Source organism: Candoia aspera, chromosome 1, assembly GCF_035149785.1.
Source record: "Candoia aspera isolate rCanAsp1 chromosome 1, rCanAsp1.hap2, whole genome shotgun sequence".
Lineage (NCBI taxonomy): Eukaryota > Metazoa > Chordata > Lepidosauria > Squamata > Boidae > Candoia > Candoia aspera.
In genome coordinates, this window is record NC_086153.1 from 1,449,094 (window position 1) to 1,467,029 (window position 17,936).

The 17,936-nt window shown below is 56.0% G+C and overlaps 1 protein-coding gene across 8 annotated transcripts in view; it reads right to left on the reverse strand.

Moving 5' to 3' along the window:
* Nucleotides 1-17,936, reverse strand: part of MYO18A (myosin XVIIIA) — a 120,524-nt gene that overhangs the window by 63,188 nt on the left and 39,400 nt on the right. For 5 of the 8 annotated variants that reach the window (XM_063295047.1, XM_063295038.1, XM_063295013.1 and 2 more), the window contains exons 2-10: nucleotides 12,668-12,787; nucleotides 10,390-10,477; nucleotides 9,809-9,918; nucleotides 9,534-9,710; nucleotides 7,436-7,646; nucleotides 6,219-6,361; nucleotides 5,487-5,587; nucleotides 5,066-5,129; nucleotides 4,475-4,619 (exon numbers count right to left, since the gene is read on the reverse strand). In XM_063295047.1, coding sequence (XP_063151117.1) covers nucleotides 4,475-4,619; nucleotides 5,066-5,129; nucleotides 5,487-5,587; nucleotides 6,219-6,361; nucleotides 7,436-7,646; nucleotides 9,534-9,710; nucleotides 9,809-9,918; nucleotides 10,390-10,477; nucleotides 12,668-12,787 — 1,159 coding nt within the window. Of the gene's footprint in view, nucleotides 1-4,474; nucleotides 4,620-5,065; nucleotides 5,130-5,486; nucleotides 5,588-6,218; nucleotides 6,362-7,435; nucleotides 7,647-9,533; nucleotides 9,711-9,808; nucleotides 9,919-10,389; nucleotides 10,478-12,667; nucleotides 12,788-15,710; nucleotides 16,380-17,407; nucleotides 17,505-17,936 lie in introns of those variants that run through there. The other 3 variants (XM_063295030.1, XM_063295003.1, XM_063295021.1) reach the window with 3 other exon arrangements.

Consider the following 17,936-nt stretch of genomic DNA (forward strand, 5'->3'; position numbering starts at 1 on the left):
TGAAGGCGGGGGTGGGGGTGGGCGGGACATCCCCCCTCGAATGCTCAGTGGCCAGGCAACAAGGGAGCCCATCTGCAAGGCTAGGAGGGCTACAGAGTGGGACCCCCTTCTGGCTACTTCTCTGCAGCGGGGCAGGTGTCCACCCCCTACACTTCCCCACCCCACCAAAACATCCTTCCCTGTCACCTTCCCCATCCTGTGACCCCCCAGGTCCTGGCGGCAGCAGCAGCAGCAGCAGCAGCAGCAGCAGGTCCTGGAGTGGATCTTCAGGGAGGCAGGAGTTCCAGGCTTCCAAGAGTCAACGATCCCCACTCAGATACCAAAGAGTGGGAGGACATCTGGGAAGGGATCTTTGTCTCCAGCCCAGGGGGTCATGGAGGATGCTTCCATCCCAACATGGAGGCACAGGGTGTCGGGATCCCAGTTCCGGGGGGAGAGGCCTCGGGAAGCCAACACCACTGAAGGTTCCCAGCCACCCAGAGAAGTCCACCGCCTCTAAGGCCGGGTTGTTCAAATCTGGCTACTTTAAGACGGGCGCAGCCAGGCTGGCTGGGAAATTCTGGGAGTTGAAGTCCACCCGACTTGAAGTGGCCAAGTTTGAAAAACACGGCTCTAAGGCATTAATTTTAGAGCAGGACAGGCCTCAGAGGAGAAGCAAGAGAGGATGGGAGCCATGCCAGCCCACTCCTCAAGCTGCAGAAAACTGCTGCTCTGAGCCGCCCCCCGAGATGACACCGCCCTCCGTCTCTTCTAGGTTGCCGCAGACTCCCAGCCCACAGCATGCTCGGGTCAGAAGTCTGCACTGGAGGCGAGAGGGCAGCCACCAAATTCCCAGCCTCGCCCAGGCGGGCTGGGAAATGTCATGCAAATTCACGCCCCGGGGGCTTTCATTACTCCCCTCCCTCCCTCCCGCATGGGACTTATGGGGCATCCAGTTAGGACGCCTGCCCTTGTTCTGTGCCTTCCCCTTGGCCCTTCTATCTTCGCCCCTCCCCGAAAACAGTCGTGAAGGGCCAAAAGGGAGGGAAGCTGCACGGTGGCGGATGCTTACGGTGGGAGAGGGACCCCCGGGGATGGCGGCTCCCAGACCGGACAGGAAGAACAAGCCAGAGGGGGAAGCGGCTGCAGTCCCAGTTTCTTCCTACTTACTATTTCCCCCGCCCCCCTCCTCATTTTGCCAATCGTGACTCAGAAATAAGGGAAACTCACAGGCCCACCTTGGCGGCCCTTTCAAACCAGGAGCCAAAGAGATTCCAGGCCCCAGCTGAAAACACAGGGCCATCCGCACGGCACGGTCAAAAAGGTCAAGGTGGCAGCCACATTGGTGCAACTGGGGCACGCGTGGCGTGCGCAGAAACCATGCCAACCATCTTGACTGTTGTGACCACCCCTTGGGGATCCCCCCCCCCATGGAAAGGGGTTAAGATTCCAGGCACAATGAGCCAAGCAGAGGGGCAGAACGAGTGGGGACAGACTGGCCGGCATGCAGGTGAAGCCTCGAACTCGAAGCAAAGAAACGGGGGGGGGATGGGGCGGAACAGACGGAGGGGAGGAAGGAGGTGTCATTTGGGGCGAGGAACAGCACATTACCTTCGCTGCTGTCTGAATTGCACAGGGAACGGCATGCACCATGCAAACACAAAAAGAGTGAATTAGAAGGCAGCGACGGCACCAAAGCTCTTGGATGAAACGTGGGGGGGGAGCACCCTCACACACACACACGTTCAGGGGGGGCAGGGGGTTAATGCTCCTTCACATGGACATTCAAAACCGGAGGTATGTTACCCCCGACAGCCCGCCTGGTGTTGGAACCACCTGAGTACAGGTAGTCCTTGGTTAACGATCACAATTGGGACTGGAATTTCAGTTACTAAGCAAAGCAGTCATTAAGAGAATCTGATCCAATTTTATTACCTTTTTTGCAGCGGTTGTTAAGCAAATCACCACCGGCATTAGGTGAACCACATGGTCGTTAAGCGAATCATGTGGTTCCCCATTGACTTTGCTTGCCAGGAGCCGGCTGGGAAGGTCAAAAATGGCGATCACGTGAGCACAGGACGCTGCAACAGCCATAAATGCGAACCGGTTGAAAAACACCCAAATTGTGATCATGTGACCACGGGGATGCAGTGCCGGACATAAGCGTGAGGACCAGTCATAAGTCGGTTTTTTCAGCACCGTCGTAAGTCCAAACTGTCACTAATCGAATGGTTGTTAAGCGAGGACTACCTGTAATGCCACAGAGCCAGAGGACTTAGGTGGGCTCTGCCAAGACCCTTTAGCTAGACAGGGCCAACCCTCAGGGGTACTAATTACCCTGAACTAGGAAAACACTTTCTCTTTCACTCATGCTGTACAGTCTCAAAGCACGCACGTGTTGTGCCAGGAAGGAACAGCTGTTCAACCCCCCCCCCCCACAGAAATGGTGCCCAACGGCCCCATTCCACAGCTTCGCAGCACAAAATCTTAAGACAGGTTTGCCCTCTGCTGGTGGCATCTGAGTAAGATGGCAGCTTCTGGATGAAGACAGCAATTCCATTTTTATTTTTAGAACACTGGGCTGCTTATGGAAGGACTTGGAGCAAAACTAACCATTTTTACGTGCTGGGGTGGGAAAAATTCCCTGCTACCACACTTCTCTAGCCAAAGTCTGCCATGGGCAGCACAGACTGATGCCTCCTCCGTGTTGCCCACCATGCCCAGGGCAGGCACTTTAAAGGAAACCCAGAAGCCGTGGGCAGGAGGAAGTGCCCATGCCATGCTCAAAAAAAAAGAAAGTTAAGGAGATTCACAGCAATAGGCCTCTTTTTCCTTTCCACTCAAATGGGGCATTCCAAAACTTCACTAAGTTTTCGGAACGATCCCTTGAGTTTGCTTTCTTTTCTCTTTCCTGCATCCCTTTAAAGTCCTTGAAGGTCCAAACCAGCTAGGGATTATTTCTGATTCCGTGTGACCTACTTTGGGAGTCTTCTTAAGTGAAAAAACAGAGTAAAATGCTTCAAATAAATGAGGTAAAGCTGCCCACCTGGAGCACAGGAACGTAGCAAAAACAGGTGTGGGGAATTCCCAGGCGGTCTAACAAGCTCCTCCACGTCCTTTAATCCAACCCCCACCCCCCGGCAGTGTCCCCTCCTCAGACTAGACCGGGCACGTGGAAAGTCACCTTCCCTTGCCCATCTCCAGCAGCGAGGGATCCTCCCTCCTTTCAGCCTGGAGAAGAAGGTGCCCCTTCCTTGAAACTGAAAGAGACAGCACTCACACAGGAGACATGCTCCGTGCCCCTGCCTGCCTGGGGAAAGCAGCTGCAACCGAGAAAGGGCCCGTCATCTTGCCCCCACCGCTACCCCCATCCCAGCAAGCCTTGCCGACCAACCACGCCAGGCCCACCAAGAGGCAGTGCGGGCCAGTCTGGCCCTGGGCCCGGCTAACAGCTGGGCCAGCATTCAGGTCTTCCGCAGGGCCACCTGCTCATCGAGGAGCGAGGCCCACGGCAAGCTGGATCCCATTACAGGTAGTCCTCGCTTAATGTCAATTGGGACCAGAATTTTGGTTGCTAAGCGAAGCGGTCATTAAGTGAATCCATCCCAATTTTACAACCTTTTTTGCAGCGGTTGTTAAGCAAATCACTGTGGGCATTAAGCAGACCACATTGTTGTTGCGAATCACAGGGTTCCCCATTGATTTTGCTTGCCAGAAGCCGAGCAGGAAGGTCGAAAATGGCGATTATGTGACCGCAGGATGCTGCAACGGTTGTAAATGGGAACCGGTTGCCAAGCACCCAAACCATGACCACATAACTGAGGGGACGCTGCAGCGGTTATAAGTGTGAGGACAGGTCACAAGTCATTTTTTCCAGCTCTGTCCTAAGTCTGAAGCGTCACTAAACAAATGGTTGTTCAGCGAGGACTACCTGTATAGCTAAGGACCTCCAACAAGCTCAGTGAGCCTCTCGCAAGATCTCCTGGAAGGGAGACATGCGGCGTGGCAAGCGGTTTCCTGGGTGATGGTTGGGAATTCCCATTTGACTTCTTTACAAAAGACGCTGCTTAGGACAGGTGCCGCGTCATCATATTGCTCGTCTGGATCGCTGTTTTACTGGCTCTGTGCGTCTCAGGGGGACACTGGCTCCACCTTACGTGCACATACAGACACACACACACTCACGCCCGCTGGTGATTCTGCAGCGGGGCCGGGCAACCCCTGCCCCGTCAGCCCAGGACGCAGCAGGGATTACGAGGGCCCCCTGGGTGCATTTATCAGCGCGTGCCCTGCCCCGCGTCCCAAGGTAGTTCCCGCCTGGGGAGGAGGACCAGTTTCCCTGTGCCAACGCGGTAGGAGCGGGGCCCCGGGTGGCAGCGGCTGGCCCCGTCCCTTTGGGGAAGGAGCCACATTCCGGAGTGGCCAACTGACCCCACCCCCGTCCCTTTTCTTGCAAGGAAGCCCCTCCGGGCAGGATGCTAAGTGCGCCCCCTACCTTTGGTGGCTCCAGCCGCCCCCAGGTGGCAAACAGCCCCCAGGACGAGCCAGAAGGCCTTCTGCTCGTCGCTGGAAATGCCCATCACCTTCATGGCCGCCTGCAGCTTGCTGAACCGCTGCGCTGCTTTCTGCTTCTCCTCCGGCTGCAGCCAAACAGAAAACCAGGGATAAAACCGGACGGGCCTACTGAAGAAACCAAGCGCCTTTTCATCGCCACACGCAGGAAAGCCGGGAGGGCCACTGCTCCCTTCGCCAGCCCAGCATCAGGCCGGAGGACCCGGCTCCGATCCCCTCAGCAAGGCAGGGACGTTTCTAATTAAGGCTCTACATAAGCCCCCCAGACGGGGGAACAGGGGCCCCCGCCCCCCCGCCTTGCTCAGCAGCTGATTTTCGCCAGCTTTGTTCCACCAGAGTGGCCGGCTGGAAGGCTTCTGGAAGCCCCTGCTGCGTGCAGGGAGAGGACTTCCACTGACGGGGAGCCCTCCCTCACGGCCGGCCATAACCAGACCTTGGTCAAGGCCATCCCCGGGCCACGTCCCGCCCCACAGCAGCGCGAGGCAAATGCTGCCCATTCGGCCACAGAGGGTACCTTTGCCAAAGGCACGATCCCAAAGACGTTGTGTTCAGCCAAGTGGTTGAAATGCAGCTCCGTCCTGCAAAGCGGAGGAAGGGAAGGAGATCATGGGAGGCAGCAGGCGGATCCTGACAGGCTCCCTTTGCCCCCCACCCCCACCCCCACCAAGCTGGGCCAGCCCACCCGGTCTCCTTTCACCCCCCAAGACGTAGGGCTCTCCTACAGGGCAACTGAAGGACACTCAGCGGGGACGGGAGCCTTCCCCCTGGGGCCCAGTGGCCAGTGAGGCCCCAGCACTGAGAACTAGGAAGGTGGACCCGCTCTGCAGTCCCAATCCAAACAGAGTCAGACCCCTCCCTTCCTTTCACAGCACCCCCTTTTTGAGAACCCCCAAACTCTAAGCCAAGACCTTGAGTGGACAGCAGAGTCTCCTTACCGCAGGGCGTTGTCCGGACAAGCCAGGAGATAGTAGAACACGTTGAACGTAGCCTCGTTGGTGGGGCGCTTGGCAACCCGGAGTTTCTCTAGCAGCATTGTCTAACAAAAGCGATTAAGAAAGAGGGCATGGCGGTGGCACCCCCCACCCCTCCTATGGCCTCCCACTGCAATCTCTGCTCAGCTTCGGATGGCAGCTACCCTGGTGACCCCGTCGGCCTTGCAGAAGGTCCTGATTCTCTCCTTGGAGCATCCCCAGACAAGGCGGACAGGTGCCAGTCAACCGAGGCCACTTGGGCTGGGCTGGTCCACGACAGCTTCCTGCATTCACAACTGGAAGACCACCCTGCTTGCTGACCCCTTCCCCAAAAAGCACTTCTACACTCTCAGAGTGTTGCAACTGTTTTTCCAGTTGGGTCAGCGTGGCCACAAACTCCCATTTTATACCCACTCCAAGGCCCTTTTGGACTGTGCTGTCAACATCCAGAATTTGAATTCTTCCTTTCATCGTTTTCCAGAAAATTGGTAGACACCGTGTCTGGCTTCCCCTTCAGGACTAGCCAACTCTACTGGGGCACTCACTGCAAACTTTGCCCACCAAACTCCACCACCCATGGCAACCCTGCCCTGTCCACTTAGAGTCGACGAGTGTGGCTCTCGGGCACGATAAGCAGGTGCAGGGGGATGGATCAGGATTGCAGGAAAGAGAAGCGTGCGCACACCCCTAGCTCACCTGGACGGAAGCTGATGCCACCTGCCCAGCCTGGTCGAAGTCCAGGGAGGTGATCTGTGAGAAGCGCGTGGCATTGCTGTTCAAGCTTGTGCTGCTGTTGCCAAAGGCTTCCAGGATGGTGTACAGCGCCTGCCATTTCTCCACTGCCAAGGCAGAAACGAGAAAAAACATGCAGGTGCGGGCCTAGAGTGATCTCTGTGGGCGTCCATGCGCAAGTGCACCCCCCGCGCAGAGCATGTTTGCACCCCCACTGGCCATCACCAGGATCCAGAGCAATTCTTAATACCTGCCGCCCCACCCACCCACCCACACGCAGACTCTCACAGACGGGGCCGCAACAGGGTGGCTGCACTGTTTCGTGCAAAATTCTGTGCAAAATAGGTGGATCGCGATTCCCTCTCTGAATGCTCGGGTGTTGGCCGGGCTGAAGGCTACGAGGGGCAAGGCCAAATCCCCAAAGGATTTCGGAGGCTGCAGGCTCAGAAAGACCTACAACCACAGGGGGCCACCAGCAACACATGCGCGTGGGGGGGCAGCGTCTCTCTAAGGAAAAGAGAGTGGGAAGTGGTTGTAGCAGCGTTGGGGGTGACAGGTGGCCTACAGGGGAGAGAAGGGACGGTTTCTGTCCTGGATCCAGTAACTCAAGGCTATGGGTCTCCTCACTCCTGCCTGACCCCGAAGGGGCAAAAATCATCTCCATGAGGTTACAGCCGTCCCTGCTACTTTCTACAGGGCCCCAACAAACCACCTGGGCCGCTGTGGACATACTCTCATCCCGCCACAGACACGTAGCTGAGATGCCCCCTTATGGTCTCTTTGTCCCTCCAGGGCTGGCCAGACGATCCCGATGGTCTCCTGCCTACCCTTGCAACTTTTGTTCCTTCTCCTATGACAGGTACAGCTGTCGGGAGGAAGCAGGTGCCCTTGCCCCAGACCCCCAGAGGCTTCCCCCTGCCTGTGCACGGCTTCTCCCGAGAGTTGCTGAGGCAGGAAAGGGACGGAGCCGCAGCGCTTTGACGGAGCCCCGATTCGCCAGGTTCTGTCTCAGCTGCCCTCCCTGTAGCTCGGAAAGACCCTTTTGGTCTGAAACCTTCAAGAGAAACTGGATGGGCCCACGACTGAGGCTCCATCCTTCCCCGCTGGGCTTCCGGGCCCCAGCTGGAGAGGCCCCACTGTGCGGTTCCGCCAACCCTCCTCAGGTCCAGCACCACGCCCACCTGAGAAGACCTTCCCGGAGCTGCCCGCGATGGTGGCCAAGTACTGCACCACGTGCTGGCAGTTGGTGGTTTTGCCACTGCCGCTGCTCCCCAAGAGGACAACAGACTGGTCCTGGCGGCTCATCAGCATGGCCCGGTAGGCCGCCTGGGCGATAGCGTAAACATGAGGGGACGTGTCCTCCTTGCGGCATCCCTTGAACATGTGCATCACCTGGAGAAAGCAGCCAGGTTAGCGTGGCATCAGCGAACGGGCATCGCAAGGATGTGACAAATACACATGGCTGACAGAGGAAAGGCTTGATGGCCCTGCAAGGAGGAGAGAGCCTGGGGGCAAGGCCTTTGCCGAAAGCCCAGGTCCGGTCTTCCTTTCAAAGGAGATCTGTGATCAGGAGACTCTCTGCTGTCCTTCCAAGCAAAGAGTACAGGTAGTCCTTGCTTAATGATCACTCATTTAGTGATGGTTCGGACTTATGACACTGCTGGGAAAACTGACTTATGGCCAGTCCTCACACTTATGACTGTCACAGCATCCCTGATGTCACGTGATCACAATTCGGGCGCTCGGCAACCAGTTCGCATTTATGTCTGTTGCAGCGTCCCGTGGTCACGTGGTTGCCATTTTTGACCTACCCAGCCAGCTTCTGGCAAGCAAAATCAATGGGGAACCATGGGATTCACTTAACAACCACATGGTCCACTTAACGCCCACAGTGATTCCCTTAACGACCACCACAAAAAGGTTGTAAAGTCGGGTCAGATTCGCTTAATGACCACTTTGCTTAGCAACCAAAATTCTGGTCTCACTTGTGGTTGTTAAGCAAGGACTACCTGTAGGTGCTGCCTCATTGGGAAACTCCAGCGAAGGGATGGATGGAGGGCAGGGGCAGAGTAGGGAAGGGGTGGGCATCATCAACAGGATTGCTCCAGCCGCCTCCGACGCAGCCCGAGGACATCATTCATTTGCAAAGGACCAGCGTGAAGACAGGCCCTCTGCCCATTCCTTACTCGCCGCACCAGAGGCTCTTCTTCAAGGCCCTTGCCAGCTAAAGCGCTTAAGTTTTAGGGGGCCACGTGAAGGACTTTTATGTTTTTCCAGGTTTTTGAGAGAGCTTCCTTCTGGATGGCCCGTTTTACTCGGATGCTTCCTCGTTCTCAGCTCATTTCAGGGACTCTCTGGGAGGGGCCTGCCATGAAACGGTTCAGTGGGGAGTGGTCCAGCCTCAGCCTTGCCATGTTCCAGGACACACCTTCCTATTCCATCCCCCACCAACCCCACCACCATTTTCTTCCACCGTCTCTCTCTCTTTTTTATCCGTTCAATCGTGTCCGATTCTCGGAGACCGCCTGGACGAGTCCCTGCAGTTTTCTTGGCAAGATTTTTCGGAAGGGGTTTGCCATTGCCTCCTTCCCAGGGCTGAGAGAGAGTGGCTGGCCCAGGGTCCCCCAGCTGGCTTTGTGCCCAAGGCGGGACTGGAACTCACCGTCTCCCGGTTTCTAGCCCGGTGCCTTAGCCACTAGACCAAACTGCCTCTGTCTCTACCCAAGTCAGTCAGCAATTCCGTTCCCAAAGAACAAACTCTGCAGTCATGGCAAAGCCACAGCCTCATTCCTCTTGGGAAGTCTGAGGATTTTTTTAACTGCCGCATCTCTCCCTAACTCGGTGACACATTCTCTCTGGCGTGGGAGGTGTGTCATTTGGGCTGAAGGCCGAACCCTCGCCTCACCATTCTGGACACAGCATGTCGTGCGGTATGTATGGATAGTACAGCCATACTCACAGCTCCTCTGACAGTTTAACCGGAGGTGGGGGGGAAATCTAAACGGTGACTTAGCAGTGCTACTGGAGTCAGTGGTATGGGATTTGCATTGCCCATAAACAGGCAGTTATGGATGTGGCAAAAACCAAGCGGCAGACAGGGTGCCTACCCTTCTTACAAAGGAAGAGCCGCTAGCAGAGAGTCAGGCCAATCGCCACACCTGGGCAGCAATTCTCTGGCTGAAGCCCTCCCAACCGAGGGTCAGAGCATGGATCCTGGAGAACTCTGGCTGACGAGGCCCGCCAGGAGTCCCCGGTGTCCTCTGTGCTCACCGCACCCACCTTCTCCGAGTACATGGAGGGAGAGCTGAGAGGGTTGATGACCACCAGGTTGGGGCCGGCGTAGGTGTGTATGAGGTTGCCGCCATAGCGCTGGCGCAGGGTGTGCAGGGCACTGGACTCGTTGAGGTAGACGAGGTTGGCCAGGTCCTCCAAACGGTCACAGGATGGAGGATTAGCCTGAACAAACAGAGATTTAAAAAAAAAAACTGGTTAGTTTGGACAGGGCCAGGAGCAGCTCTTGGAAGGGCACGCCTGGCCCGGCTCCCCATGCCCACCTTTTCAATGTCGTCTTCATCCACCTCCAGAAGGGCCCCGTCGTAGTCCAGCTTCACTTTGACCTTCCCCTCTGGTAAGACGCCGGCAGCGTCAGTCTTCAGCTGGCTCGCTGGGGGTGCGGCCATGAGAGGAGAGGAGGGGTGAGGGCCATGAACCCAGCTAGCCAAGCAAGGCCATGCCCTCGCCCAGATGAGCCCACCTCCGCCTCACAAACAGGCACTGCTGCCACCTGGCGGCCCAGCCAAACAAAGGAAGGGTCGCAACAGCCCCCGCCCCCCCCCGTCCCAAAAGCTAGCACGACATCCTGAAATGAGGGCACAGCGGCACTTTCCAGGGCTGTTCTCCCCCCCTCCCGGTCCACAAGATCATTTCAGGGGGAGGAAATCCACCGTGCCAGCATTTCAAAGAAAATGCTGCTGTGCACTACTACCTGTCCTGCTGCCACAATGCAGAAACCCACAGAATCAACCACAGCCCTCGCCGCACCTTGCAGAGCCCTCTGGCCCCACCAGAAACCCTCCGTGAAATGTTGTGGGGCACTGAGAGGGCACAGGCGGCTCCCCAGGGCCCCCCCACTTACCCAAGGAGAAGCCATCCTTGTGAACCAGCCACGCCTTCTCCGTCTCGTACCAGGCCTCTTCGGCGGCAATCTGCTCCTCCGTCTTGGCCTGCCATGCGTGTTGGGGAATGGGGGGGACATGTTACTGCACAGCCCTCGCTTTGACCACAAGGCGCTGACGGACCCAAACCACTTCTCTGCCTCGCCGTGGATCATTCCGCGCATCGGCCCACAACCGCTCTCCATCCCGGCTCCCATCCGGCACACCTTCCCACCTTTCGCTCACTAAGAGGTCTGGCTGGTGAGCGACTCTGGAATTTCTACCTCCCCGCATGTTGTTTAGTGGAATAACGCACGCACGCACACACAAGGCCAGTGACAACAAGGCCAACTGCCTTTTGGCTCCTGTTGTTCACCTCCACCTTTCCACAACGGCAGCATCAGAAGAAGGGCACAGAGCATGCGGCACGCAATGCTACCCCATCCCAGAAAGGCAGGTAGCCACCGATGGACACAGCGTGCAACCCCTGACCCTGGACTCACCTGGGGGAAGAGGAGGAAGCAAGTCGGGAATCCTCTGGGAATGCCAACCTAAAGTCTCTCTCTGTGCATTCTGACCTCCCCCAGATGTACAGGATGGGCCTTGTCCTCAGCCCACACTAGCCTTTGCAGCTGGGGAGAGGCAGAAGCAACAACTGGAGGGCACCCCCAAGGAGAAAGTGGGAAGACCCTTTTCAGTCATGGTCTGCCGGGGACAGGGGGGGAGGAATTTAGGTTCTCAGACCCTGGTTTAAAACCCAGCTCCCCTTGAAATTTTATCATGTGGCCTTGAAAGCCTTTCCTCTTTCCACGATTAAAAAATAATGGAAACTGGCCCATCACCAACCTTGAAAGGGCAGGAGAGGCATATAACCCTCATTTAAACAGCACTCCTAAGGGCAGAGCCCCACTGCAGGGCACGCTGGCAGAGGGAAATGGCTTCTCCGCAGAACACAACACACACATCTCACCCACCCACACAAGGCTGTGTTTACAAACACCAACACCTACTCTGCTGCCACACCCCAGCCCACGCAGCGAGCTCCAGAGTTGCGAACGGAGCCGCCAAATCTGTGGCTGAGAACCAGCCACATCCAGGCCAAAGGCAACCACAGGGCATTGTCCGCCTGAGCCCGTGGAGGCCGGGAGGAAGAGAAGCGCCCAGGCCGGCTCCAGGCAAGGCAGGAGACCCAAGTGGACGGCACCACCTCCGTCACTAAGGAACACCCCAGCTCTGGGGCCTCCCCCGAGCACAACCCGAGGGGGTCATCGTCCTAGAACGAGAGGAGGAAGTCCAAGGCACGGCGTGAGAAAAGGGCCACTTGGCGAGGGGAAGGGGGCCATGGTCCCCTTGCAAATAATGTGGGCTGGCCTGCCTTGAGAGGGTCTTCCCCTCCGTGGCTGGCCACACCCCTGTCCCCTGCAGACGGTGAAGCAGCAGTGTCTAGCGGGCTGCAAGGGTGTGCCTCTGGGGGCGAGCTATCCAGCACGTGACTCGTCCTGGAGCGCCCAGAGGTGCGTGGCTGGCCAGTGCTGGGAACAAGAGGGGCCCGCGTAGCTGTAGTGACCGCTCTGCCCGGAGCACCAGGCCCCCCACTTTCAATTTCCTCTCCTTCCATAAGGCCTTCAGTCTCCGGCCCGAAGGCAAGGGCTTCTGCTGGGAATCGATTTCCTCACTGGACGAGCCTCGGTGGCCACCCCTGGTTCAGCTGCACTGACCTCTTCTGAGCAGAAACCCAACTTTTAAGTTCCTGTCTAAAGTCCCACCTGGGGGGTTGGCACTCCACACGATTAATTGGTAGGAGCATTTTATACACCCCCCCCAAAAAAGCCTTGCCCTGTGTGCTCAGGGCTAACCGACCATGCTCTGGAATCACTCTTCCTCCAGGCCAGGCAATTATCCTATTTATTATTTATTTATTATTTATTTTTCAAGATATAATTAAGACACATCAAATCCCCTCAATGGAGCACTGGACGATTAAGGTGATGGAATTGGGCCAGGCGATTACCCTGCCCTCTGTAGTTCCTTGCTTAGTTTCCACTGACCTGTGGGCAGAGGGGGTCCTCCGGACAGTGACTTCCCTTCCCTTCCCTTCCCTTCCCTTCCCAAGCAAGCCGCCCCTTTTCTGCGTGGCCACGGCCACTTTGGAGCAAGCTCACTCCCACCACGGCAGCCTGGCAAAGCAAAACTAAGCCTGCGCCTGGCGTGTCGGGAAGCAAAACCCAGGCCAAACGCAAGAGGTGGAGAAAGCCTTACATTCCAGCAAGTTGCACGAGCACACACATCAACCCAGAGGCAGGCGGGAGATGGAGGGAGGTCCAGGGCGCCGGGATACCGTACCTGGCTGGGTGCAGCCACGGCAGTCTCTGGCTCCGGCTAAGGCAGCAAGGTGGGAGAAGAGAAGAGGAGAGAGAGAGGTGAGCAGTGAGGCGGGGGGCCTGGCAGCAGAGGGAAGGGTCTGCCCCACAGGAACCTTGGCGAGAAGAGCTGCCGGAGGAGGAGGAGGAGGAGGAGGAGGGGGGACAGAGGGACCAGCAGCTGCATCTTCTGCCCAGGCCAACCAAACCTGCCTCCCTTTACCACCCACCCTTTTTCGGCGTGAGTAAAGAGACAGAGGAAGCAGCAGGAAAACACGGGGAGGGCTGCCCACGGAGAAGGGCATCCAATGGGCTCCTCACCGAATCCCACGAGGGAAGCCAGCGAAGGCAGCTGCGTTACACAACCTGCACGTGGAAGCACCCACTCCTGGCACAGCCAGGGGGATCTGAGCAAGCAAGGCAGCAGTTGCACCCCGGTTTCTCACACTTGGTAACTTTAAGATGGCGGGGCTTCAGCTCCCAGAGTTCCCCAGCCCGTCCACCCATCTTACAGTTGCCAAGTTTGAAAAGGACTGAGTTACGCCAGCAGGGCACAAACAGAAGGGCAGCCCTCACCGACAGCACCGAGCCCCTTGCAGTTCATCAAAGTGAGACGCAGCCCCTTCAGGAGAGGGCACCGGGAGACGCGGGCATTGCCATCCTCCAGGAGACAAGGAGGGGCGTCGGCAGCTTCCTCTGGGCTCCAGTCTCCGGACAACAACCACCAGCCAACACTCCAGCTGCCCATCACCTCCTGCAGGTCCCGTCTTCTGGGCCTCAGGCCAGAAGCTAAAACTCAGCCCCCCCCCCCCCCAGCACAACTCTCTTCCCTCAGCTGCGAGGCCTCTGCTCACCAACACCCTCATATTCCACGCCGTCTGCTCAAGACACACCTGCTTTGGCCCCTCTCCCACGACCGAGGGTGGCGGAGGCTTCACTTCTGGCTTGGCAGGCTGGGGCTTCTCCTTTGAAGGAGCCGGCTTGGCAGAAGCAAGCAGATCAAGTCAGACTGTGCCTCAGAATCCCTGTGACAATGCAGGCCTGCATGTGCACATTCACATGCACACACACACACAAGCACCTATACTTGCGAACACCTGCAGGGAAAATCCCAGTGCACATTCTGTTCACGTGCCAGGTGGAACGAACGGAGCATACATCGGGATGAAGACAGGCCCATTTCTTCAGCCATAAGCACCTTCTGTGGATGCAGTGCAACTACAGGTAGCCCTCGACTTACGACCATTTGTTTAACGACTGTTTGAAGTTATGATGGCACTGAGAAAGTAACTTACGACCTGTCCTCGCATTTACGACTGTTGCAGCACCCCCAGGGTCACGTGATCAGAATCTGAGTACTTGGCAACCAGCGTGTATTTATGACGGTTGCAGTGTCCCAGGGTCACGTGATCGCCATTTGCGACCTTCCCAGCCAGCTTCAGACAAGCAAAGTCAATGGGGAACTGTGTGATTCGCTTAACGACCACCACAAAAATGTTGTGAAATCAGGTATGGTCACGTGATGCCTCGCTTAATGACTGCACCACTTAATGACAAATTTTCCGGTCCCCATTGTGGTCATAAGTCAAGGACTACCTCTATTCCAATTTCCCTCCAGGTTTGAACTAAGCAAAAATTGGTCACTCCTCAAAGAAGTGTTTTTTTTTCTTCCCTCCTAACTTTTAAAATAAAGTGATAGGTTAATACAGTAGTTAAGCGTAGAAACATCAATTCAATCAAGCCAAAAGCAGGGTGTGAATGATGGGAAATCCCACTATTTCAGTTGCAAAGCTGGGAGGCTCATCTGCTCCCTTCAACACATATGTGGTCTTCAGCCTTATTAGTCAAACGCGTCACACCAAGCAGTGTTAGCAAAACCAAAATATGCCTCTCAAGATCTTTTTTTATATATAAATCTTATTAAACGTTTTACAAAGAAAATAAAAACACAAACTAATAAAACATAAAAGAAGGAAGGAAGGAAGGAAGGAAGGAAGGAAGGAGTACAGAGAGAACAAAAAGAAATAGAAAGAAGCTTCTGATTTCTTCTGCAGCAAATATAAGTACAATTACTTAATTAACTCTTACTCTATGATTACAAAAAAAAGCTCACTTTTTTCTATTATCCAATTTTTTTCTCTAATCACCAAAACCACAAATCGTAAGTGCATTTTTTTCCGCTTCGTGCAAAAACTCTGTAAGGGGTTTCCAGTCAGCCGTAAACGGAGACACAGTTTTTTCTCTAATCAAGGAAGTTAACAAAATACGCCTCTCAAGGACTGGATGCAGAGGTTTCACCCCCTCGTGGTTCAAGGCGAGGTGGCAAGATTACAAGGAATTCAGTCAAGGGGCGAGAGGGGAGAGGGTGCGAAAATGCACACATGCACCCTCCCTCCCGAAGATGGGTTGGCCCTCAGCCAAAGGACTGCGCCAGTTTAATGCAGGGCAAGGACTTAAACCAGCCGGGCCTTTAACAAGAGAAAGCAAGCATGTCCCAGCCATGAAGTTACAACCCAAACTGACTTGTGAAACTGAATTCCCAGCTTCCCCTCGCGGGTGTCTACACGCCTTTTGGCTCATCCTCACAGCTAAAAGCGCCCACAACTGGCGCAAGCTCGGGGACAGGTGTGGAAGAAGCGACACTCACTTCGCTTTGGCACAGCAGGATTAGCAGCAGGCCCCATGCCAGCGTTTCTCAACCTTGGCTACTTCAACATGGGTGGACCAACGCCCAGAAATCTGGGAACTGAAGTCCACCCATCTTAAAGTGGCCAAAATTGAGAAACGCTGCCCCGTGCATAGAGAACTGTAGGTTAACCAACGCCTATTGCCCTCTCTGCAAAAACAAAGAACAAACCACATGCCACAGAGGATTTGCCGACCCCCCCAGCCAGCCTCATGCGCCCAAAGACCGTGCACGTGCACACTGGGCACAGCGGTACCTGGCTCGCAGCGCCCGCTTCCTGGGTGGCCGGCTTTGCCAGTGCCTCCGATGACCGCTTGGGCTCCTGGGTGCTTTTGGCATCCAAGGACTTCCCTTCCGGAAGGGGTGGAGGCTTAGCCTTCTCAGGGGGGGCCGCCTCCTCCTTCTTCCCGTGTTGCCTGGAGTGGGGCCGATGTTCTCTGCTCTTGGCTCTTGACATCAGGCTTTTCAGCCCCGCCGAGAGGTCGTCCTTGAGGGCAGCCTCCTTGGGTGGGTCGGACTTCAGGGACAGAGACGGACGAGGAGGGGGAGAGAGCAGTCTGGGGGGTGGGGAGAGGACCCTGTGGGGAGGCTTTTCCCCCTTTTTGCCTGGCTCGGGGCACTTGCTATTCTTCGGCGGTTCCTTGGAGACTTCGGCGTCCTCCCCAGAAAGAACTTTGCGTACCACCTTGTGCACCACCTTGCCCATTCTTTTCCGGGAGAGGCCCTGGGCATCGTCTCTGGGGGCCTTGGGCTGAGACTCCGAGATGGTTCCACGGGGCCCTTCCAGGCCATTCACAGCCTCGCTGGAGTGCTGGGCCTCCCCGTTGACCAGCGGGTCTGGACTCTTCACTCTGCCGGAACGCTTGGGAGGCTCCGGGCTCTGCAGACTGCGGGGTTCTTCCTTCTCTGCACTCAAGGAATCCGACTACGGTTACAGAGACACAAAGGGGTCATGCCACGGCATCTCCCAAGGCTTGGCTGTATGCACAGACAGAGACCAGCCGGGTGGCTCTCCCTGGACAACACACTGCTGACCCACAGCAAGAAAATGCCCGCTTTGGGAGAATTCAAAAGAAGCAGTGCAGGCAAGGTCAGTGCAACCAAGTGGGGTGGGGAGGGGCAACGAGAAACAAGGTGAAAAAAACGGTGGCTGGCTACCCGGAAGGGCTCCACAAAAAACCCTGGGAAGGCTTGCTAACGGTCAGGTAAGCTGTAAACTGTACCACCATCTCCATGTCTCTATCTCCCTTCCTCTGCCTCCTCCTTTCTCTCTCCTACCCCTTTGTATCTGGATTACAGGGAGTCCTTGACCTACGACCATCCATTTAGCGACTGTTCAAAGTTACGACAGCGCTGAGAAAAGTGACTTGTGTTCGGTCCTCATGCTTATGACTGCTACAGTGTCCCCGGGGTCACGTGATCCGAATTCGGGCACTTGGCAACTGGCATGTATTCAGTGTCCTGGGGTCACGTGATCGCCATTTGCGACCTTCCCAGCTGGCTTCCGACAAGCAAACTCAACGGGGGAAGCCAGATTTGCTTAACGACATGATTTGCTTAACGACTGAGTCAAAAAAGTCGTAAAAGCGGGCGTGGTCATGTAATGCCTCAATTAATGACCTCACTGCTTAGTGACCGAAGTTCCGGTCCCAACTGTGGTCGTAAGATGAGAACTACCTGTATCTTCCCATGGCCACCATCCTGCTCCCCCCTCCTTCTCCCCCCAAGATTCCAGCAAAATCAACACCACCAGCAAAGCCGTAGGAACCTTCAGCTCCCCACAGAATGGCTGAAGATAACCACGACCCTCCCATCCCACAACCCTGTTTCCTTCAGCCCTAAAATGGTCTGGCCAAGGCAGGTGAAGCGGGCATCGGGGCCACGCTTATCCGGGCCCTAAAGTCGGCCTAGACCAGACGAACGAACGCCATGCTCAAACACAAGTTCACTTACGGGCCCTTCCTCTTTCCCGTTTTTTTTCACTGCTAAAAGCTTGTCTTCATCCTTAACCTGAGGAAGGCAAAGAGAGAAGAGGCGACGTTTCACCCACACCAGTCAGGACCATGTCAAGGCCGCATGCACACACGGACACACCCACACTTTTCTGCTTGCACGTTTTTAGTCCGTTTGTGTTCCCTGCTCAGCAGGTTTCCACAGCATCGAAGGGGTTAGGATTACTCCCTGGAGCCCTGTTTGGACACCAGTACTAGATCCACTTCGCAGCAACTGCTGAACTTCACCCCTGGGGTCTCAAGGACGGAAAAGCGCTCCAGGAGGATCCAAGCAAGAAGAAAGCCAAGCCAGCAACAGCCGGGATTCGCAGGGTTCGAAGGAAAGTCCAGCCTCATGATACAGGTAGTCCTCGCTTAATGACCATAATTGGGACCGGGATTTCAGTTGTAAGCAAAGCGGTCATTAAGCAAATCTGACCCAATTTTACAACCTTTTTTGCGGTGGTTGTTAAGCAAATCACCACAGGTAT